At 45.8% G+C, this 24598-nt stretch overlaps 1 protein-coding gene across 2 annotated transcripts in view; it reads right to left on the bottom strand.

The window, feature by feature from the left end:
* Positions 1–24598, bottom strand: part of LOC137655187 (probable G-protein coupled receptor Mth-like 3) — a 176077-nt gene that overhangs the window by 52348 nt on the left and 99131 nt on the right. For both annotated transcript variants that reach the window (XM_068389073.1, XM_068389080.1), the window contains exon 6: positions 22673–22811. In XM_068389073.1, coding sequence (XP_068245174.1) covers positions 22673–22811 — 139 coding nt within the window. The remainder of the gene's footprint in view (positions 1–22672; positions 22812–24598) is intronic.

The following is a 24598-nucleotide window of genomic DNA, read 5'->3' as shown; positions in this document are numbered from 1 at the left end:
GCGCGCAGGGGAAAGATTCCTAGCGCGCAGATGTGCGCAGTTGAATCATGTGGGGCGCGCGAGAGAATGTTGGTGCGCATCCTTTGGAGAGGATAGGCGAGCATGCGCAGGGCGTGTTAGCGTATCCTTGTGGATGCAGGCGGGAGAAGGCTGGCGCAATGGTACTGGTTGGCGCGTGGGAGAAGCCAGCATTGCTGACTTCCCAGAAGTACTACTTTGAGTAGGTCGTTGGCGCCCAGGTTTTTCCTGGCGCGTATGATGATGCGCAGCATGGCGCACAGGAGAGTTGGATGTTGGGGGCGTATGCGCACGGGCAGCAGACTGATGGAGCGCAGGAGAGCGCCATTGCGCAGGAGGTTGATGGCGCACAGGTGGTTGATGGCGCACAGGTGGTTTGCGCGTAGGTGAGCGCTGGCACGCAGGTGAGTGTTGACGCGCGGGCGCGTAGGAGAATGTTGGCGCGTAAGCGCAGGGCGCGCAGGAGAACATGGGCGCAAATGCGTATGAGGGCGCATAACGCGTGATTGAGCTCTGCTCCTGTTGGAGCGTATGCGCGTGTTGGCGCATATGCCCTTGATGCCCTGTGTTAGGGTTTAGTGATGGGGCCTGATGAGCTACTAAGGAGCGTTCGTCAGGTCTCGTTGGCGCGTAGCCCGTATGTGGTTGGCGCACAATAGCTTGCTTTGGTGGATCCTTGTTAGGCCCATGTAGAAATGGTGACGGCAGGTCTGTCGGATGGAAGGTCAACGTGTCCTTTAAAAGGACGACCTTTCACTGAAGGAAATCGCGAACGATCTGCAGAAAGGTCCAGGACCAGTGCAGGAGCAGTGATGGATGACTGGTCTCGAGGCTCCTCTGCGGTGGACTGCATCGAAGATGTTGAACCAAAGAGGCGCCTCCTCACCGCAGGTGAAGGAAGGTCTCTAAGGCGAAGAGGAAGGCGAGCCTTCTGACGAATGCGCCCTCTGGGGGCCGTTGGATCTGCAAGCTGACCTTCTGCAGTCCTCCAAAGAGGAGTCTCTGTAAGTGAACTCCCCCGAGGGGGAGAAACACTAGCAAGAGAGACTGACGATGGACTTAGTTTCTCCCTCGTAGGTTGAACAGGAACGGGAGAAACTAAGCCGTCAGCTACCGTAGAGTTTGGAGAGGCAGAGGTGATGGGTGATACCGCATTGGATACCTCTGACACCACAACGTCGACAAGAGACAGAGGATCAACCTCTGACGGTGACGACGATTGCTTGACAGCGGCACCCAATTGGATGTAGTTAAGCAAAACCTCCTTGGATGGCGAACCCGTAAGCCTCAAGGAGGACCAAAGCTGAAAAAAGGAGGTTAGTGACATATCCTCCCCCGGGGGGAGAGGTGGAGCTGCTTCGCTAAGGGAAACAACGTCATCTCTCGAGTCCCGAGGTTGGTAAACAATACATCGGTCTACGCTACCACTCGACGGTCTCTCGAAAGAGATCAACCGAGTGGGAGCTTCGGAGGAGGTTTGGGCAACGGAAGAAAAGGCCTTGGGTTTTTCTCCTTTCGAAGCAACCTTCGAAGGAGAAATATCCCGTTTGGACTACAGTACTTCTTCCATCGTCGTGAACCTCTCCCGCTGGGAGGTAGACCACTCCCTACACCTGTTGTTGCTATCACACCGTTGGCCCTTACAAGAAGGACAAAGGGAGTGAGGATCATTCTCGACCCAACATGAATGTTCCACAGGGGCGGTCGGGAAACTGCCTGAGTGATTCTCTCATCGTCTCTTGTTCCTTTTGGAACAGTTCCATCATCCGTTGAATCGAAGTGAGGATCACTTTGTTGTTGATGGCATGTGCAACTGGTTGTGGAGTTGGGGTTGAAGAAGTTGACGGCATAGGTTATATGTCATCACGGCAAACTAAGGGTCTTCGGTTGCCATTGAAACGGATTCTTCTTCCTCCGCTTGTGAATGTTCCACGTCTTCTTCAGGGCCTCCTTGCAGTAGGTCCTTCTCAAGTGTCAATGGACACTTCTGACATCCTTTCTTGGTGGATGTCCATGCCTTCCAGTGCCTTATTTATGTCCGCGTCGATCTTCAGTTGTATGAGGGGAGACTGGACCTGTTTCTGGGGCACCACCGCATTCGGTAGAGCCATGGGGAACAGTAGGCACCTTAGGAAGTCGTTGGTTCTTCTGGAACCTTACCCATTTGCGAAGGGTCTCCCTCGCTGTATCCTTAGTATCTATGTTGACTGAGGGAGCTTCTCCGAAGCCGTCGGCCAGCAGAATCGAGCAGGTGGGGTAACCCTACGGGTCCCAATACTTGAGGACTCCCAACACGATGCAGCAGGGGGCAGGGGGCATGAGTCCTGCACTTCGTGTGGCCACAAAAGTCTTTGCCTTTGTGGGTGCAGGATAAGGCTGCACACTTTTCCATTGGCTCCTCCTGTAAAGGAAAAAGGGCTCAATGAGTATTTAATTTTATATATCAGTGATATAAAAGCATAGAATTTTTATTAACAATATTAATTACTATTGTTTATGGTAGCTTAGGATAGTAAGCTTGAAAGGAAGTAGAAAAGACACACATCTGTGTTTCCTCTCCCAGGCCATTGCTGAGACCTCCGTCAGTAATAATATTTAGTTTCCCTGATAGGGAGGATACAAGGTAGGAAAAAACTCTAGGAACTAGAGTTAGTAAGTGTCTATACTAACATTATCCACCTGTAGTATATATTAACACTGATCGGTGATTTTTTAGGGTCCTGATGATCGAAAAAACCATCTGGTTGTTGAGGAAGTACTCAGCCTCGACACAAAATCGTGGTCCCAACAATTGACTGTGACAGGAAACACAGAGTATGTTAGAAAACGTGTACTACTGTATAGTTGTATACTGTAGTTTAGCCGGCGGCACTGCCGGTGTTAGGTTAGTACCTGGCGGTATTAACCGATAGAGGGAGAAAAAATATTAAGGAAGGAGAGTTTCCTATTATTATGGTTAAACATAATAGAAGTGTAGGAGGACTATCAGGCCGCCTACTGTCTCCTTGCCAGAATGGAAGTTCCAATGGAAGGGGTAAGAATCTGTCAGATTCTGGCTTCCACCCATCCACAAAAAGCCTGTCGCCGGCTATGACATCGGCGGCAAAAAATTGTGGATGGCAGCCCAAGGGAGGGCTGAGGATTTCCCAAAGTAGGTTAGGTTTCCCACCGGCAGCCATCAGGAGCCGTCTCAATCTTCCCCCCAATAATATTCCCTTCCTGTGAAGGGAGGAAGTAAGGGGGAAGGTGGCAGAGACGGCTGAATTAACTGCTACCGGCAGGGTACCAGCCGGTAACGCAGTCACCCTAGCAAGCCGGGATGACTGTCAGAATACCGGTGAAGGAGTTTTGTTACGGCTATGACGTCACTAAAGGACAGAAGGGGAAGGGTAAAGGGTCTGATAGTTCATTGAAATGAGAGGTGGGGGCAGGTATGCCACCTACCTTCAACAGTAAACTGAGGAAGCATGGGTTCCTGTGCTGACGACATCGTTGGCGGCAAGACAAGGGCACCCTGAGTTAGTCACTATCTAAATCAAAGCCGGAGGCAGCAAGAACTTTTGTTCTACTGGATGGTGAAGAAGAAAAACAGTGGTTGCCGCTGATATCGGCAGCGGCACTTGGGGAAGGAGGAAGGGTTTAGCCTCTTCTCTCTGAGAGACAATGAATATCGTAACTTATCTATAGATTCTAGAGAATGTAAATTCTCATACGAATCGAAAAGGAACGATAGGGTGGGGCTAAACGTGGGGGATTACTTTACTAACCTATATATGAGCGAGAGTAGTCTCGCTCTGGTAGGATCCCCGGCCAAGGTAATTGGTTCTGCCGGGGCTCCCGCCGCATACAATCAGTAAAGTCACATAATAGGAAGAGGAATAAAATTCATGTTTGCAAGATCACCACTTGTATAATTTGCCTAAATAGCTAACATTATAGCTTAATACCGGGAAATGTCGCCCTACTAACTAAATAAAATGCAATAGTAATGGGCGACTGCAGTCGTAAAAAGGCTGCCTACGGGTCTGGGCAATACTTACCCAAACACACTTAAATTATAGAAATTTAACTGTGAAAAGGGAGACTAAAATTATACACAGGAAAGAATTAATACTCAACTCTCCAAAAGATGAAAATGCTGGAAATTGCATGATGAATATTCCAAGAACTTGTAACAAAACACCGGGTTAACGTGGGAGAACACCTATCTTAGAGCGCTATGAGAAAAGGAATGGCGTGGTAATAGTAATGGGGAAGGAGGTCCACCGGGTACCTAGATTGGCACCCCCTTCTTTCGCCACTCTTCCCCCTTACATCAAAGAGTTAAATCTATTCGGGGTGAAGATTGCTATGTGTCGTATCTAAAAATACGTCCCCTGATATTATGCGATATCCTTAATTGGATACTCGCGCCAGGAGTTAGAATCCTGGAGACCTTCGGTTTATTTCTCTGGGAGTATCACTGTAGCAAATATCCCTTAGAAGGCTACCTAAAGGAACTCTTCCATCAGGACGACACGGCCTGAGCCCAAAAAAGGAAGCCAAGAAGTCTGGGATTACAGTATATGACAAGGTGACCTATTCCTACGAAAGTTCCTCCAAGCTTCCACACTGATTGATACTGTCTCTTTAATGAAGACCTCTTAGCAGCTCATCAAATAAGTCATGCTGTGAATTGATAAATCCCTTTAATAAATACGGGAGAGAAAATTCAAGTGTAAAGGTTCTGGGGCAGAAAAGAGGAAGTGAAGATAATCAGACAACTTACTTTCTGGTGCACTGTGCAACTTGAGTGGTTGTAACCTTGGTCTCAGACTCTGAAGCAGCTGATACCACAGTTTGTCCACAGTTGAGCTACTAGTACAGCTGTCCCTAAAAAAACCTGAAGGATATTCAAAGCCTTTGAAATGAAACTTAGGCCTCCTAAATACAGAAGGATGAGGACAAACCTCCCTATTAGGGGGAAAGGCTTGCTAATCCCTCCTGACTGACTCTTGACCCTTTGACCCTTGGGGCAGAGGAGGGAACAGAACCCTCTCCGCAACTACTGTATTTGCATATTCGCTCACATTCCTGTATGTGAAAATACTAAGAAAATGCTGATTGATGGATTATCTACTTGCTCAAAATAATAATCTTATTACTAAACATTACCAGGTTATAAAACTGCTATATATACCAATGATACTACACACTATAGTCACATAACTGATGATTCCCATCCTTGCCTAACTTCACTAATGTTAGATACTATTACAACAATTTTTTTATTTATAAATTTAAGTACTGACACTTACACACAACTGCATCAATTGTAAATTTTCATATAAAAGCCAGCTTTAGGCTATGCTAGCCTAGCCATGATTAAAGGCCAACAATAATGCTAGAATAAAAGTCCCACTTATTTTTATAACCACCACAGTATATGTACAGTATATATAAACGCTCATACTAAAGATAATAAGCAGGGTGAAACGGCAAATTGCATTGGAAATTTAATACCCAAAGATTCGTAAGATTGACTAGAGTTATGAAAAAAACTGTTACTAGGCTACGTAAGATAAAATTTTAACACTGGGAGTGGTAGAACAAAAAACAATAAAAGCTCTCCATGTACAAATCAATTAAAAACAATTACACAATCAGCGTAATTGACCAAAATTAAAACCCAAATTATGTTAGGGCTATTATTAAGAATAGTGGACCAAAACCTGATTCCTGTAACTTAACATAATCCTATTCTAAGATTCTTCACTTCATAAAGATGTAGCCAGGAACAATGTCAACGGTTCAACGATGGGAAGTTAATGGCGTCTGGGCACAATTTGATGCACAGATAGAGTTGTTTCCTGCTGGTTTGGGGGTTATTGGTGATGACATAGTAATGATGTGTCACCCCTAGCAGACAGTTTCAGCAATAGAGGTTCTGTGTTCAAGTTAAATAGTGCCTAAAAGTAAAGGTATCTCTTATGTACGCTGAGTCCATAATTTGCATGTTGATGCACTGGCCCTAGAGTAGGGGAGTGAATATTTCTTTGGTATGTATGTTATAGTGAATTCCCTGTTCTATCCTTCTACAGAAAAGTCCTTGGAAACCACACAGCACATTAACCACTAAAATGTTAGATACAGAAAGTGGATCAAAGGCAAAGGAGAATGTGTAATGTGGATTCTATATGTGATGAAATAAAAGATATTGAAGAGAAGACAGAAAGAGATGGTGGTAAGACAGACTATGGGGACAAAATAATTCTGTTATGTTAGCAACATGAAACATAATATCTCTAGAGCCAGATTATTTAGTGTGGCAAAGAAATGCAACAGTAACCTGGAAAAAAGGTAATGTAACTAAAATACATATGAATATGACCACCCCCAAAAAAAGGAAAAATATTATTTATGATGTAGGTATACTGTATGTCTTATACCTTATACTTTAGATCTAAAAAAAATGAGCATGGGGTTAAAAATTAAGAAAAACTGCGATACAAAATCCTGAAGTTTACGACTGAAGTAAGCGAGTAAAATCAATAACACCCGTATGTATAAGATGAATTTAGAGGATAAAATAGATTGCTACTGTTTGCCAAAGTAGGCAAACAATTTAGTGTTCAAAGGTTGAAAAATAAATTGATATTATTTGGCATGTGGAATGAGGAGAAAACCAATCAATGGTAGGTATAGATTTGTTAGGACACTAACCAGTTGAAAGACCCAGAGATGAGAATTTGGGTCATATAATGATAATGTTCACTTTGATTAGGCCCAATATATTAATAGGTTGTATACTCTTATTAAGCTGGAAGAAAGACAATATCTTTGCTACAGGTAAAAATTAGTAGTGCAAAGAAAATGTCTGACTTGGGTAACACTGAATTAAAAGAAGGTGGCTGGCTGAAAGGCAAGAACCCAAGTAGCATTTTCTCCAGTATTAATATTGGCTATTGTTGATGACAAAACGGATTTTGAGCGAAGCGAAAAATCTATTTTTGGGTGAGATAGCCATGGCGTCCTGATGGAAGGTTCCTTTTTGGTAGCTTCCTTGGGTATATAACTACTAAATATTCCCAGAGAATTTAACCACAGGTTATCACAGAATTCTAACTTCTGGAGCGAGTATCCTAAAGGTTTCCCTTTAAGACATCGTATATCAACAGGGGACGCATGTATTAACGCGCCACATAGCTATCTACACCCTACATAGAGTTAACACTTCGATGTGTAGGGGCGGAGAATAGCTGGGGAGCCGTTCCACAGCTAATCTCGTTCGTGGCTACTTTTGGTACTCGAGACGTAAACAAACGGGCGCCATTGCTAAATGACGTCACGTCCGTCCTCATCCTGAAGCCAGTTGCTTGCCGATCACCATGATACAGCAGAGCAGGGTGGGACCTGAAAAACTGGACGAAGTAGCAGGGAGGGTCCATCAGGACGCCATGGCTATCTCACCCAAAAATAGATTTTTCGCTTCGCTCAAAATCCGTTTTTTGGGCTCAAGCCATGGCGTCCTGATAGAAGAATACCAGAGAATCAATGTATCGGGTAGATTTTCCCCTTTTAGTGTAAGTGCCGAGGGCTTTGAACAGGTTAGCATAGTAATCTTAATAGAAGAACCGTAGGGAAGAGAACTTCCTGCCCCCCTAGCAGTGAAGTCCCCACGGGCCATGCCGAAGATCAAAGTGGTCATCGAAGGGCTACTCACCTTGCTGGGAGAACCTGAAGAACTTGGAGACAAGACTGAATGGTTTGCATTCATATAGGAACATTCTCAAGGGCAGACGAGTGGTGGTTAGGCACTGTATGTTAATGGAGAATTGTCTGGTCTCTAAGGTATGAAGTAAGTAAGTATTCGAGTAAGAATATTACATTGCACAGGTGAGTATATAATAAGGGTTGAAACCTTAGTAATCTTCATCAACCATAAGAGGAAGGGGATAATAAAACTATGACAGATGTGTTTTTAAATATTTAACTTAGCCGGTGAATATATAATAGCTGCAACTCTGCGGCTCGACAGAAAACACACTAAAAAAACTCGCGAGCGATCGCTATGAAGGTTGCGGGTGTGCCCACCAGCGCCAACTGTCGGCCAGATACCACTCTTGCATGTAAACAAAACCTTCAATTCTTCTCTGTCGACGTTGACGACAAGACGTATTCATACTCGCTGTAGAACCTGGAGTTTTCTTAACATATTTGGTGAAGTACTTCATTTTGGTTTGAGCTTTCGCAGTACAGGTGTTTTATCTTCAACTTAAATCTTGAACTCTTTTTAGATAGATTTAATTTTTGATGACTTTGGATTGTTTTTTGGACTTTCCTTGACTTTTAAATGGCCGACCCTTCCCTCAGTACGGAAGTGTGTTTAGGCTTTTAGCAATTATCTTATCATGTTATAAATTAATTATAGATTTTCCTCTATATATTTTATATCTCAACCGCCTTTATTAGGCCTCTTCGATTAGCTTTCCATTTATAATAAACATCAAAATAAATTTTAATGATTTGTTTATATGCGACCTTTCCTGAGAGTAGGCGGTCCTAACTTGGAAACCGAAGTTAAACAACGTTGAGCCCTTTCAATCGTAAATAGCTTTTACAGAGCTAATGATTTAAAACTTATTAAAGGAATATTTTTTAATAGATATTTTATGAAAGATTTTCTTTGAATAGTCTTCGTACTGTTTCAAAGTTGAACTAACGTTTAGTTTATTTATGCTACGCAGTTTGCGCTCTATCGTTACGATAGAGAGAGAGAGTATCACGGTTTCACTTTGCAGAAAGAGTAAATCGATTCTGACGTTTTGTTCATTCTTCTTTCAAAGCTTAAATGTTTTAAATTCTATTTTAAAGGAACTTTTTAATTGAAAAACCTTTCAGTTTTTTCCTTTGGTCAAATAACCTGTTTTTTTTGACGAAACGTAAATGGGCTCTTCTCTTCGGTGCGAAATCAGAGAGAGAGAGAGAGAGAGAGAGATAGAGACGGAGGGAGAGAGAGGAGAGAAAACGTTCCGATCTTTATCTCGTCCCAAGCGGGTAACGTTGTTCTCGAGTTACTCTCGTCCTTAGTCTCTGTACGGGGAGAAAGGATAAAACGTTTTTAGTTTTTTATTCTCGTCCCAAGGCAATGTACGGTGAGAGATTGAAAACGTAGTTTTGAATGAACTAGTGTTTAGTCTCTTCCCCAGCCACTGATTTTTTTATCTTAAAATATGTTTACTGTTTTTTGCTGGTATTAATGTGCTTACATTATACGACTGATTTCGCAATTACAACCTTTTGATGAGGGTAGAATTGCGTGCTTCAGGTAGAAATCAGTTTTATTCATACCTAATGTGAATTGTTAAAAAATTCGATTTCAGTGAAATAAGTGCAAAACAGAAAATCGTAGTGATAAAGTGATATTGCGCAAAGTGTTATCAGTGTTGCGACCGAGGGTTCGTCTGTTCGTGCCTGTCGTTCGCCTAGTCCGGGACCTCTTGCAAGCTCCCAAGCCCAGGGGAGAAGTAATGTCGTACGACTTATGGGTTCGAGAGGCCTTGATCAGCGAACAGACGTTCCCTCTATGGTATCGGGTGTATCTTACCAAGATCACCCCTACCATAAGGCGAGAGAGACGATTTTCTCCTCGTCATCCGAAGGCTTTTCGCATAAGAAACCGTGGAACAAGGTTTCGAGGCCCTTTAAGCGAAAGTCAGTCCTTTCAGGACAGGTCCAGCGTCCTGGTTTTAACCATTAGGACAGCTCTGACCCTATGCAGTCATCGGAAGACTGCTCGCCGCCTAACAAAAGCGTAACACAGACTCCGAGAGTCTTTTTGTAGGCAAGGTTTTGCGGTCACAGACGTTACCCTCGTCTCTTACCGCAACCATTCCCGTTGATCCTAAATGGGTTGTACGGCAAGACATGCAGAATAAGCTTGCCTCCCTTATGGAAGACTATTCTGCCGATAAGTCCGTTGAGCCTAGCCGTTTATCTCATCGAGATCCTGGCCTTCAGCCACCCTAACGTTCCTTTGTGCGTCCTGTTGACGTTGGCGTAGCCAAGTCACGTCAGTCAGGTTGTTTAGAACCACACTCGATGCGGTCTCGTGTGGATTTTCAGCCACATTTGGACGTTAGGCCACTTGCTGATGCTCCTGTTGACGTTCAGGACGTTCGCTAACAATCGGAGTTGACTTGTTTTGACGCTGAGCGTCAACCTCCGCATTCTAGAGTTGTTTTGACTGCTCAGTCTAGGCGGTCAAAGCAGTCTCGAGTGGACGCTGTGCGTCCTCACGCACCTGTTGTTGTTGACAGTTCACAGACTGTCAAGCAGTTACATGACGTTGCGTCCTGGTCCGCTACTAATGCACCAGTGCGTGTGGACTCTGCTTGTAAAGCATTGCCACCACGGTAGGTCTCTCCCTTGCTTGAGACTCGGCTATTGTCGGACAAGGTTCCTTCAGATGAGGAAGTTGCTGTTCCCCCTCCTACTGATATTCCCTTGAGGACTCTGTCAAACGGAGAGGAGCCTAAAGCTGCTTATCCCTCTATGGACTTTAAATAAATCATGCTAATTTTTAAGGATCTTTGTCCGAATCTTTTTGTAACTGCTGCTCCTCGTTCGCCTAAACGTCAGAGCTTACACTAGGCCTAGCTACTTCGAAGCCGTTGTTTTATAAGCTAGTGCTCTCTCGCTCTTCTAAGAGAGCTTTACGTTTGCTAGGCGACTGGTTTTTCACCAGGAGGAGTTTGGGGGAGACAGCCTTTGCTTTCCCTTCTTTTAAACTGGCTTATAGAGCGAGAGTCTGATATGACACGAGAGAAGTTCTCGGCTTGGGAGTTCCTGCCTCTGCCCAGATAGACTTCTCAAACCTCATAGACTCTCCCTGGCGCCTGGCCATGAGACGCTCCAAGATTTTACAGGTCGACTTCACAGCTATTTCGAGCCTTTGAAGTTTTGCTGTACAATTATGTCATGCATAAACAAGGCTTTCAGGGATGGCTCCAATGATCTGATAGCCACGTTCTCTGCAGGAACAAGTCCCTCAGGGATGGCTCCAATGATTTGGCAGCCATGTTCACTGCAGGAGTACGTAAGAGGCAAGTGCGCTCAATGTGTTCATTGTCAAGACAAACTTCACGATGAAGTCTACCAGGCTGTCTTGACAGCATTTATGGAAGGCAACTGGATGGTCTCTCTCGACCTTCAGGAGGCATACTTCCACATTCCTATACACCCGGATTCCCAACCGTTTCTGAGGTTTGTTTACAGGAATGTGGGGTACCAGTTTCGAGCCCTGTGCTTTGGCCTCAGTCCTGCGCCTCTCGTGTTTACGAGGCTCATGAGGAATGTGGCAAAATCCCTCCATCTATCGGGGATCCGAGCCTCCCTGTACTTGGACGACTGGCTTCTCAGAGCATCGTCCAGTCTTCGCTGTCTGCAGGATCTACATTGGACGTTGAGTCTGGCCAGGGAGTTGGGACTTTTGGTCAACCTAAAAGTCCCAACTGATCCCATCCCAGATTATTCTATATTTGGGGATGGAGATTCGCAGTCAAGCCCTGCTCGAAGTCCAACTAATGCTGAAACGAAACGTTTATTCAGTCAGGAGTTGGAACAGTCTCGTAGGGACTCTCTCATCCCTGGAGCAGTTTGTCTCACTAGGGAGACTACACCTTCTGCCTCTCCGGTTCCATCTAGCCTCTCACTGGAACTAGGACAAGACATTAGAGACGGTATCATTCCCAGTCTCCGAACCAGTAAAGGCATGCCTGAAATGGTGGGACAGCAATATCAGTCTGAGAGAGGGACTATCCCTAGCAGTCAAGAACCCAAACCACGTGTTGTCCTCAGACGCGTCGGATTTGGGTTGGGGTGCGACCCTGGACGGTCGGGAATGCTCGGGTCTGTGGACCTCAAGTCAGAAGAGCATGCACATCAACGGCAAGGAGCTATTAGCAGTCCACTTGGCCTTGATGATATTAGAAAGCTTCTTCGAAACTTAGTGGTAGAGGCAACTCAGACAACACCACAACTTTGGCGTACATCTCCAAGCAAGGAGGCACACACTCCTTCACGCTGCTCGAGATCGCAAGGGACCTTCTCTTATGGTCAAGAATTCGAGGCATCTCCCTGTTGACGAGATTCATCCAGGGGGACTTGAACGTCTTGGCAGACTGTCTCAGTCGGAGGGGTCAGGTGATACCCACGGAATGGACCCTCCACAAGGACGTGGGCAAGAGTCTTTGGGCTACTTGGGGTCAACCCACCATAGACCTCTTTGCCTCCTCGTTGACCAAAAGGTTACCAATCTATTGCTCTCCAGTCCTAGATACAGAAGCAATCTACATAGACGCGTTTCTACTGGATTGGTCTTTTCTGGACTTATATGCATTCCCACCATTCAAGATAGTCAACAAGGTACTGCAGAAGTTCGCCTCTCACGAAGGGACAAGGTTGACGTTGGTTGCTACCCTCTGGCCCGCGAGAGAGTGGTGCACCGAGGTACTTCAATGGCTGGTAGACTTTCCAAGAAGTCTTCCTCTAACGGTAGATCTGTTACGTCAGCCCCACGTAAAGAATGTCCATCAAGCCTCCCCGCTCTTCGTCTTGACTTCCTTCAGACTATCGAAAGACTCTCAAGAGCTAGAGGCTTTTCGAAGGAGGCAGCCAGTGCGATTGCAAGAGCTAGGAGAGCTTCTACCATTAGAGTATACCAGTCGAAGTGGGAAGTCTTTCGAGACTGGTGCAAGTCAGCATCTGTGTCCTCGTCCAGTACCTCTGTAGCCCAAATCGCAGATTTTCTTTTACATCTGAGAAAGGTTCACTCCCTTTCAGCTCCCACGATTAAGGGCTACAGGAGCATGTTGGCTTCGGTCTTTCGACATAGAGGCTTAGATCTTTCCAACAATAAAGATCTCTAAGATCTCCTTAAGTCTTTCGAGACCTCTAAGGAACGTCGTTTGGCAACTCCTGGATGGAACTTAGACGTGGTCCTAAGGTTCCTCATGTCAGACAGGTTTGAGCCATTACATTCAGCCTCCCTGAAGGATCTCACCCTCAAGACACTTTTCCTAGTGTGCTTGGCTTCGGCTAAAAGGGTCAGTGAACTTCATGCCTTCAGTAAGAACATCGGCTTTTCTACAGAAAAAAGCCACTTGTTCACTTCAACTTGGTTTCCTGGCCAAAAATGAACTGCCTTCTCGTCCTTGGCCTAAATCTTTTGATATTCCTTGCTTATCAGAGATCGTAGGCAACGAACTGGAAAGAGTATTATGTCCTGTTAGAGCTCTTAAGTTCGATTTAGCTCGTACTAAGTCATTACGAGGGAAATCTGAGGCATTATGGTGCTCAGTTAAGAAACCTTCATTGCCTATGTCAAAGAATGCTTTGTCATATTTTATCAGATTTTTTTAATACGAGAAGCTCATTCTCACTTGAATGAGAAAGACCGATGTTTGCTTAAGGTTAAGACGCACGAAGTTAGAGATATAGCAACCTCCGTGGCCTTCAAGCAAAATAAATCTCTGCAAAGTATTATGGACGCGACTTTTTGGAGAAGCAAGTCAGTGTTCGCGTCATTTTACTTAAAAGATGTCCAGACTCTTTACGAGGACTGCTACACACTGGGTCCATTCGTTGCAGCGAGTGCAGTAGTGGGTGAGGGTTCTACCACTACACTTCCCTAATTCCAATATCCTTTTAATCTGTCTCTTGAAATGTTTTTAATATTGTTTTATGGGTTGTTCGGAAGGCTAAGAAGCCTTTCGCATCCTGGTTGATTTGGCGGGTGGTCAAAGTCATTTCTTGAGAGCGCCCAGATTAGGGGTTTGATGAGGTCCTGTTGTATGGGTTGCAACCCTTGATACTTCAGCTCCTGGGAGTCTTTCAGCATCCTAAGAGGATCGCTGGGCTCCGTGAGGAAGACAGACTTACAAGGCAGAGTAATCGTCTAAGTCAACTTCCTTACCAGGTACCTATATATTTTGGTTTTGTTATATTGATAACTGTCAAAATGAAAAAACTCTTAGCTTATACGCTGTAAACTTAATTAACTCTGGTCTCTACCCACCGCCTTGGGTGTGAATCAGCTATTATATATTCACCGGCTAAGTTAAATATTTAAAAATGATATTTTGATTATAAAATAAATTTTTGAATATACTTACCCGGTGAATATATAAATTAAATGACCCTCCCTTCCTCCCCAATAGAGACGTAGCGGGACGAGAAGAATTGAAGGTTTTGTTTACATGCAAGAGTGGTATCTGGCCGACAGTTGGCGCTGGTGGGCACACCCGCAACCTTCATAGCGATCGCTCGCGAGTTTTTTGAGTGTGTTTTCTGTCGAGCCGCAGAGTTGCAGCTATTATATATTCACCGGGTAAGTATATTCAAAAATTTATTTTATAATTAAAATATCATATTTCATAGTATAAGTAGGAGCGGAATGAGATGCACAAGTAATAAAATAGAAATTTTATTTCACAATTGCAGAATATATTAATGAAATGCAATAAATATGTAAAAGTAATTTACAACAAATTATAATGTACATAGTAATGAAAGACGTGCTCTTGAATCTGAAAGAGAATTTCAAAATTATTAGTAGGCACTCGTTCCAGAGGAACGTCAGTCTTTAAATTTAAAACACATCATGCTCTAGGCATGCGGCACTCGTGTGACGACTATGACATTTCACCTGAGATAAGAACAGTATATGAAAAACACTTAAGTGTTTTGAAATCACTACGTATCACTCGAGGGTCAACATAAGCACCCGTAGAGTTAGAGTCCCAAGTAACTCGCTGTTCTATGCAGAGTTAGGTGCAGATTTCATAACACTACCTGCGGCTACCACAAAATGTTTGACTTCGTGCACTTGTTTCGCATAATGTTTGAAGAAAACGGGCGAAGATTTCAAGCCTGTGAAACTCTTAAGGCTTTCGAAATCCATACTCTGAAAGAAATTCAGAGACGATGCAACTTTTCTAGGATCGTGACCGGCGGATGTACTGTCAGGATCCGCTCTGCGAATGAAGTAGGTGATTTTCGTTCTTAGTTGTTTCAGTGACAGGTCGCTGCCCGATGTTTCTCCTTTGAAGAGTTGGCCTCCACCAAAGTCCGAAGTTCTGCGAAGATAGACCTTGAGGCTCTCTACTGGACATAGAGAGGCATCTTCTTTCAGGGGGCATATTCTCCAAGGGCCCCATCTTTTGGTGGGTAATTCGTTTTTGGCGAGAAACGTCGGATCCGGGAAGAGGGTAAGGTCACCTGAATCTGTAAACAGAATGTGGCCCTCGTCCCTTGATAATGCCACTATTTTGCTGACTCGGGCTCCTGAGGCAAGAGCAAAAAGAAAAATAACTTTTTGAGTCAGATCCTTGAGAGGGCACGAATCATTGTCCAAGTTGGAGGCAAAATGGAGCACCTTGTCCAGAGACCAGGAGATCGGTTTTGGTGGGGGGTGCTGGGCGTAGACGAGCGCATGCTTTCGGCATTTTTATTGAAGATGTCGTTGGACAGATCAATCTGGAAGGCATACATCAGTGGTCTAGTCAAGGCCGATTTGCAAGTAGAAATCGTGTTGGCTGCCAAGCCCTGTCCATGAAGGTGAATAAAGAAGGACATGCAAAAATCAATGGTGATTTCCGTAGGATTTTTTGCCTTGACGAATGAGACCCATTTTCTCCAGGATGATTCGTATTGCCGTCTTGTGGATTCGGTCTTGTATTCCTCGAGGAAGTCTAGACTTTTCTTCAAGATCCCAAACCTTTTCTTCGCGGCTAGGGAGAGAAAATCATGAGATGAAGGTCCTTGATTTTCGATGATGAAGCGAAGACAGTCGACTTCTGTACTTGCTGGGAGAGAACTGGGCCCGGGAGAGGGATCAGCGTGGGCTGCAGCTCCAGTACCAATTGCTCCGGGGCCACTTGGGAGCCACTAGGGCCGCTGTCCCTTTGAAGGTTCTCAGCTTGGAGAGGACTTTCAGCAGAAGGTTGGTGGGAGGGAACAGGTAGATCTTGGACCATCTGTTCCAGTCCAGTGACATGGCGTCCACCGCTTCTGCCTTGGGGTCCTCGTACGGGGCCACATATCGAGGAAGTTGATTGTTGTCGCTCGTTGCGAAGAGATCGATCTGAAGTTCTGGGACTTGGTGAGAGATGAAGGAGAATGATCTTGCGTCTAGAGACCATTCCGACTCTATCGGGCTTGTCCGGGATAGAGCGTCCGCCGTCACGTTGCGGAATCCTTGTAGGTGAACTGCAGACAGGTGCCACTTCTTCTTCTCTGCCAGACGGAAGATTGTCAGAAGCACCTGATTTATCTGGGGCGATCTTGAGCCTTGGCGATTGAGACATTGAACTACCACCGAGTTGTCTAGGGTTAGACGAATATGGATCGAGGGAGGCGGGGAGAGTTTCTTCAGAGTTAGAAGGACCGCCATGGCCTCCAAGATGTTGATGTGAAACGTCTTGAATAGGGGAGACCATGTGCCTTGAGCCTGTTTTTGGTGGGAGTGACCTCCCCAACCCTCCAGCGAAGCGTCCATGTGGATGTTGAGTGATGGAGGTGGGTGTTGAAGAGGGATGGACCTTTTCAGGGCCCTTGCTTCCGACCACGGCTTGAGGAGAAGACGAAGTCTGTTTGGGAGCCGTCTCTTGAGGTCTCTTCGAGCGATGGATGCAGAACGTCTCCAGACTCCCGCGGCATCCTTTAGCTGTGCACGAAGCACTGGGTTTGTCACTGAGGCGAACTGTAGAGAGCCTAGAACTCGTTCCTGCTGACGTCTTGAGATCCGTTTGGATTTCAGCAGTCGCTTGACAGACCCTGCTATTTCCTTCCTTTTCTTCTGGGGGATGGAAAGGCGGTGTGACTGAAGGTTCCACTGGATTCCTAACCATTGGAACTTCTGAGCTGGAGAGAGGCGAGATTTCTTCGCGTTTATCTTGAATCCCAGGTGTTCTAGGAACTGGGTGACTTTGCTGCAGGATCTTAAACAATCCTCGGGCGATGGAGCCCAGACTAGCCAGTCGTCGAGGTAGGCCATCACCTGGACGTCTTGGAGGCGGAGCTGTTGTACTATGGCGTCCGCCAGCTTTGTGAAGATCCGAGGGGCCACGTTGAGGCCGAAGGGCATGGCCCTGAAGGCGTAGCTTTTCCTTTGGAGTCGAAATCCTAGGTAGGAGGAAGCGTGGTGGTTCATTGGAACGTGCCAGTAGGCATCCGCCAGGTCTATGGAGACCGTGTAAGAACCTCGAGGCAGAAGGGTCCTTATCTGTTGGAGAGTCAGCATCTTGAACTTGTTGTTCGCTATGAACTTGTTGAGGGGGGATAAGTCTAGAATGACTCTGAGCTTGTCGGAGTCCTTCTTGGGGACGCAAAACAGTCTCCCTTGGAACCTGGTTGACTTTACCCTCCTTATCACCTTGTTCAAGAGATCTAGGACATATTCTTCCAGAAGGGGGGTTGAATGTTGGAAGAATTGCTGGAAGGTTGGGGGTGGTTGAGTCCAACTCCAGCCTAGACCCTTCTTGACGATGCTGTGTGCCCAGGGATCGAAGGTCCAACGATCCTGGAATTGGCGGAGTCTTCCTCCCACCGGAAGCACTTCATTGCTTCTGGTGTCCCGAGGGTTTACTGCCTCGGCCGCTAGCTCCCCTTCCTCCTCTGCCTCTGGAGGGACGGCGAGATGCGTCTCTGCCTGCACCTCTGCTTGAGCCTCTACCTTTGGGACGAAAGGTAGTCGTCTGTTGCTCGAAGGCAGGGGTGAACACCGGTGACTGGGACAAGACCGGTTGGGTGACCAGTTGAAAGGTCTGCTGTGGCTGAGCAGCCACTTGGGGAGTAGCGGGTCCCGGAAACTGCCGTCTTTGTTGACGTTGCTGGGGTTTTGGCTTGGAGGATTTCCTCTTAGGTTGAGGGCCATCGTCCTGAGAGGATTTCCTCTTCTTCGACATGCCCCACTTGTGGAGAAGGTTCCTGTTCTCAGTGGCGGCCTTGTCGGTGATCTCTTTCACAAGATCAGAGGGAAAGAGGTGTTTACCCCAGATGTTGGAGGAAATCAGCCTCCGGGGTTCGTGTCTCACTGTGGCACTTGAGAACACGAATTCACGACAGGCTCTCCGAGCCTTCATGAAGCTATACAGGTCCTTAACTAGAGTCGCCATATGCGTTTTGGCGAGCACCATGTAGTGGTCGGGGACTCTAGTGTCACCGGCCATGACGTCAAGCTGTACTTGGAGGGACATGGATGCGGCGAGCCTTTCCTTCGTGTCATGTTCCCGACGAAGGAGATGGTCATTAAGTTTCGGGAGGTCTTCATTAAACTGACGTCCAGCAACGTCAGGATCTAGTTTTCCCACCACGAAGGTATGCTGGATATCCTTCCAGTGTCGAACATCGGGGGGAGTCACCAGGGAGAAGGGTCTGCACTCCTCCAGTGCAGGGCAAGGTTTCCCTTCTTCCACTGCCTTGTGTACCGCAGCGAAGGCCTTTTCCATGAAGGGAAGGATCGCATCATCAGGTGCGACGTAGATAGAGTGCTTCTTGCTCAGTGCCGGAAGCTTTGAGCAGGTAAAGCCCCTACTTTTGAAAGCGTTGGCCAGCAGAGCCTGGGCCTTCGCGAGATCGAACACTATCACCTCCTTAGGTTCGGTCTCTCCTTTAGAGGCAGGTTCGGATCGAAGCCGGACGTAACAGTCCGGATAAGCCTCAAAACTCGGGAAGAACTCCACTTCTTCCAGGGAAACCGAGCCGACCTTCTCACTGATGAAGATCCTGCCCGTTGCAATAGGCATATGCTCAGCATACCTCCAGGGGTTGGCGTGCGAGCATGCCGGGAGGTCCTTAACCGAAATCTTTTTCGGCTCCTTGGAACTTCCCATGGTCCTGATGTACTCGTGTGTCTCACGGAGTTTCTTGTCCATAAGGGCTTCAAGCATACGGAACATCTCCTGGGCGGTTGGGATGGGGTCCGGGGTGGCGGAGGTAGACGGGAGAGATACTTCCGTCGGTGTAGGAGTTGGGGCGGTGGTGGAAGGCGGAGCGACCTCCTGCTCCGACTCGGTGTATTCCACTTGGTCCTCCTCATAGTCCAACTCTTCGGCCATGAGGTTCCTCTCCGTTGTCTCCGAAACCTCCGACATACGCTCCGCGTTGTCGGTATCCAGGCGACACTCGTGCATGGACTGGGCCATGACAACATCGGGTTCCACCGTGATCTGGACGGTGGGGATCTGATCCTTGGGGACCACAGAGTCTGGGGATGCCTTTGGGAACAGTAAGGCCCTCAAGTCTTCAGTGGCAAGGTACGGTCCAGTGGCGTTCTTCTGGAAGCCACGCACCCATCTGCGTAGCATCTCTCGAGAAGCGTCCCTAACCTCCGCTGAAGGAGGGTTATTGAACGCCTCGACCAGGCGTTCCTGGCAGACCGTACAGTTCTGCGGGTCCCAGAACTTCAGATCACCTTTCTTGTTGGCACAAGGGGCGTGGGTCCTACACGCCGTGGGTCCTACACTGCACAGAAGCCGTGGTCGCACTTCACGTGCTCCTCCTGAAAGAGAAAGAGAACATGAGTATGGGGGAGTCGTAAGAATGACTTCTATTCTAAAGTTAAATATTAAATGATTAATCTTTAACTTAATATTAAGTGTGATGATCAGAGAATGGGCGGAAAAGAAGGAGATAGACACATACTGGTTACCGTGACCTTATCCATAGACAATTTGTTGTGACTGAAGGCACAGGACAGAATTCAGTATAGAATGCAGGAAGGAATTCTATTGGGAATTGCCAAGGATATAAAACTGGGACTGAGGCCACTCAGACCCTAGAATTGGGAACGTAGAAGATCCCATAGGGTAACGGTTTCCGGCAACCAGCCGTGCTAAGATACACACAGCATGCTGGAAATCTGTGATATGCAAGAAGACAGCATGGTTACTAATAGAACGGTAAGATAATACCTATCTATTTATGTAATCAAACCATCTGGTTGCGATGTAGGGCTATCAACATGAGATGATAGCTAGTAGAAGGGGTGCAAGTCGCTTTGACGCCTCCGGAAGGCTCCGGCAGACCGACGGCACGCCGGAGGCCGCTCCAGCAGAGTTTCTGGCATTAGGGAAGACAAATATAAAAGTCAGGGGTAATACCAGGATGGCGGCCGCCGGCACAGCGGCGGGGAGCGGCGGCTCCGGCAGCCGAAGGTTGCCAGCTTGGTGAGAGGGACAAGGATGGGTATAGCAGAACGGACTACCGGCAGTGGATGCCGGCACTCCGGGGGCCGGACCGGTGGACGGACGACCGAAGCTATGAGGTAAGAGGGCAGGCCATCGGCTGGACGCAGGCGGCAGTCCCCCGGCACACGGAGGACTGGCGGCCCAGAGGGCAAGGGATAAGTCACCAAGGTAGGAGGTGGGTATCACCGACAGGGGAGGCGGCAAGGGACCGGCACCAGGACAGTGAAAGAGACAGAGGGAGGGATGTAGGAGTACGGCCACGGACCCCAAGACATCCCACCTGAGTGGGTGTACCCATGATAGAGGCTAGCCCTATCACCCAGAAGCAGGGGCCGCAGAGGACCGGGAGCCAAGGTAGCCCAAGGGAGGGCTAGGGAACACCCAAGAGGGGGGAGAACCCCTGCGGACAGAACGCATCCAGTGGCTAACCCCATAGGACACTATGAAGGGTATATGTACCAGAGCGGACTGCACACAGGAGCTCAAGGTAGCCCTATCACTCCACCCTAAGGAGGAGTTGTAGGACAGGGGACAGATGGGTATGGACTAACCTAAGTATAGGCTAGGCCATACAAGAGATAGGTGGGGAGGGGAGAAGAGAAGGGTCTTCTATGGAGGAGGCTCTGTACCAAAGCGGCCACCAAGGAAGGGAGGACGCTCCCTAGCCTAAGGTAAGGCAGCTTGTCTGAGAACGGTGCATGGGTATCGTTTCAGCAAGGCACAGAACTAACTCCCCCAAAACCTAACCTAGAGCAGGGATGTTACACCCTGAACTAGGAAGGATGGAAGACGTATCGCTATTGCAGGAAAGGTCGGAGACCTAGCCCCAGCAATAGAGGAAGGGCTAGCCGTTCCTCATTCTCGGACGCAACCCTAAGGGGGAATCATTCCCTTAGGGAGGACAGAGAAGCGATATATATACTCTGATATGAGCTTGATCCCCTTACGTAGTAGGGGGAGCAAGGCTACACAGAGGGGATGCCCTAAGGCAGGGGATGAAGGAAGCATATAGGGGTCCTACTTGTAGGTTAGGTTAGAAAGACACACTATCTAGCCTGTCCCCTATATGGTCCCTGAAGGCGAAAACACTTGCATCACAGTCAATAGTATTGTAAAATAATGCCACTATCTTCATAATTAAACCTAGGATCACTGAAATATATCATGCATGAACACTGATGTTAGGCGCTCTGGCCTAGGGGCTAGACTAGCAAGCTGGTATGGGGTCAGATGATGACCGATAACAAGGCGTCAAAACACGATATATAAAGTTCCTAGCTATGAAGACTAAATAACTAATAGTATCGAATAGTTAATGAGGCCGGAAAACGCTGTTGAGGCTAGCTAAATAAGGCATGCAAAACAACAGCGACGCCATAAAATGGCGGGTCCGGTCGAGGCACAGCTCTGCCACAAAACATCAAATATCTCGAAAAGTAAAGGTTACTTTACGGTCAGAGCTTATTTAAACAATACTGGAACCTTGTACTCAACTTTCCAGAAGAAGGCGAGGCCGAGGGTAGAGACATGGCTAAGATGCAAGTCGATAAAGTACGCACAGGGAAAAGTCCGACTAGTAAGGCAAGCTACTAAATGAAGGATGAGGACGGACGTGACGTCATTTAGCAATGGCGCCCGTTTGTTTACGTCTCGAGTACCAAAAGTAGCTACGAACGAGATTAGCTGTGGAACGGCTCCCCAGCTATTCTCCGCCCCTACACATCGAAGTGTTAACTCTATGTAGGGTGTAGATAGCTATGTGGCGCGTTAATACATGCGTCCCCTGTTGATATACGATGTCTTAAAGGGAAACCTTTAGGATACTCGCTCCAGAAGTTAGAATTCTGTGATAACCTGTGGTTAAATTCTCTGGGAATATTTAGTAGTTATATACCCAAGGAAGCTACCAAAAAGGAACCTTCCATCAGTACGCCATGGCTTGAGCCCAAAAATTCAGCATTGGAGGTGCTCTGATGATTCAATAAAATCTGATCCCAAGGGTTTTCCTTATACCTAGTCTGTGCTTTGCATGTTATTATACTGGCCCTGGAGCAGGGAAGACAATATTTCTTGGGTATTTTATGTCATTTTGGATTACCTGTTCTGCCCTTCTAACAGGAAAGTATTTGGGTACCAGATACCATTCTAACTCCAAAAATACGCAAGAAGAAATAATTCATCCCTTCAGAATTGAACTTCAAACTTGCTGTTTAACTAGGATAATTTAAAAGTTAAAAGTGAAGATGCCATTTTTTTCTCATGTTTTGTGGAGAGAGTAATTAATACTTTATGATGATGAGCAATGGATTCCTATTACTATAATTTTGTTGAGATCCCAGAATAAATCATCACTTTGTCTTACAAAAAGCTGTCAAATGAGTAAAACTACTTTTCTTCTGAGATACTGTGCCAATTAATTTACTTACCCATCACTGTGTTGTCTCAAGTCTTGGGTTTGTCTTAGCCTTTTAGTTACCATAAATGCTGATGACAGGAAGAAGGTCAAGTTGACTAGCAGGAGAGCTAACATAAACCCATACTGGTACACCCACTTTGTCATCCTGTCTAAAAGAACATAAGTACAAATATATAACATCAGTTAGTGCTCAATATTTTTCTTAAAATTGTTTTAAAGCAATATCAAGAACATTAATATTATGAGGCCACTAGTAAGGTGCTTTTAATGTTAACAAAATGCACAGATGCATACAAAAAAAAAAAAAAAACTAAATTGTAACCAAATATTATATGTATTCACTTCTTATAACCAGGCAAAAACTCATCACTTTACATGGGCTTTAAGGTTTGTCACCTTTTCAAGCATGCTCACAGCATGCTCACAAAAATAAAAATCTATTTCAATTATCAGCGCATCCAGGCTCACAAACTTCCCTAACATAAATGTGTCAACCAGATTGAAAAGATATTTAGCTTTGATCCTCAGAGCTTGACTAATTCATACAAGTTTTGTTGGTTAACTTTGCCCCTTCATGCTGTTTTAAGCTTAATTTTTGCCTTCGTTTCATTTTCAGGAAATAGTTTCAACTAAATTATCAACAAACTTTTAGTCTTGAATAAATACAATTAATACTGTTTATTTGTATTCCTCAGGGAGTGTATTAAAACTGCTGCTGATGACTATGTCTTATTTATTTTTAACTAATCAGCCATTCCTGTTCTTTAATATGTATGAATAAGTCGTTTTTATCACAATTTTGAGTTGGTATATAAAATGGATTTTGACATAGGAAAAATCTATTTTTGGGTGAGATAGCCTTGTCGTCCTGATGGAAGGTCCCTTCGGCAGCTTCCTACTGTATAATATTTCTGCGAGTGATATTACTAGAGAATTACCATCAGGTATCACGGGGTTCTTGCCCCCGGAACGACTATCCTAAGATATCGTGTATAATGAGGGACGTATCCGTAGATTACCATAGATATCTGAGTACAGTTTGTATAATTAGTAACTCACAAAATGTTTTACTTACAGAATTGTTACCGAGCTATACTTTGCTTAGCACTGTATATTTACGATTTGTCTTTTACTCTTTACTTAAATGAATTATGACTTATTTACTTTAAATACAATTCTATAGAGCATTACTGTAATTTTTCTCTTTGACCTAACTTTAAATCACTAGCTGTAAAACAAAACAAAAAAAAACCACTGGTTCCATAAAGGGATTTTGACGTAGGAAAAATCTATTTCTGGGCGAGGGACCTGTGCCGCCCAGTGAATAAGCTCCATTTAGCACTTATTCTTAGGTAATTTACTGCTAAATATACCAGAGAAAAAATGTAAAGGAGTGCTAGGTTAACTAGCTCGCTCACCTATTGGTGTCGGTATAAAATTGGGCGTATATTCCAGAGGTCCCGCACTATTTAGATTAATCCACGACAGAGAACCCCAATAGAGGAGAGCCGTTCAACCTCACTCGGTACTACTACAATGCATCCGCTCAGAACCCAACTCCTTAGCACCCAAAGTTTGGGGACTCCAAGGGAGAGGAGCTGGGAGGGTTCACTGGGCGGCACAGGTCCCTCGCCCAGAAATAGATTTTTCCTACGTCAAAATCCCTTTTCTGGGCTCGAACCTGTGCCGCCCAGTGAATCTATACAAGAGAAAAATGTCACCAAACTTGCAAAATAAAGGAAAAAACATAAGCGTAAGAGAAATACAGGATGCTTTAATCAGAGATGAGTACCAAAAAACAATTATAAGGGTATCTTAAATATGAACATAAATCCAATAAGGTAGGTATAATAATGCCGTGAGTGATAATATATACAGATACTCAGGAGCATAAAAATTTACAAATATAATAACAGTATTCAGGTGCGAGACCAAC

Source organism: Palaemon carinicauda, chromosome 1 (genome assembly GCF_036898095.1).
Source record: "Palaemon carinicauda isolate YSFRI2023 chromosome 1, ASM3689809v2, whole genome shotgun sequence".
NCBI lineage: Eukaryota > Metazoa > Arthropoda > Malacostraca > Decapoda > Palaemonidae > Palaemon > Palaemon carinicauda.
Note: the sequence above shows the minus strand (reverse complement) of the source record. Positions and strands in the feature narration are given on the sequence as shown.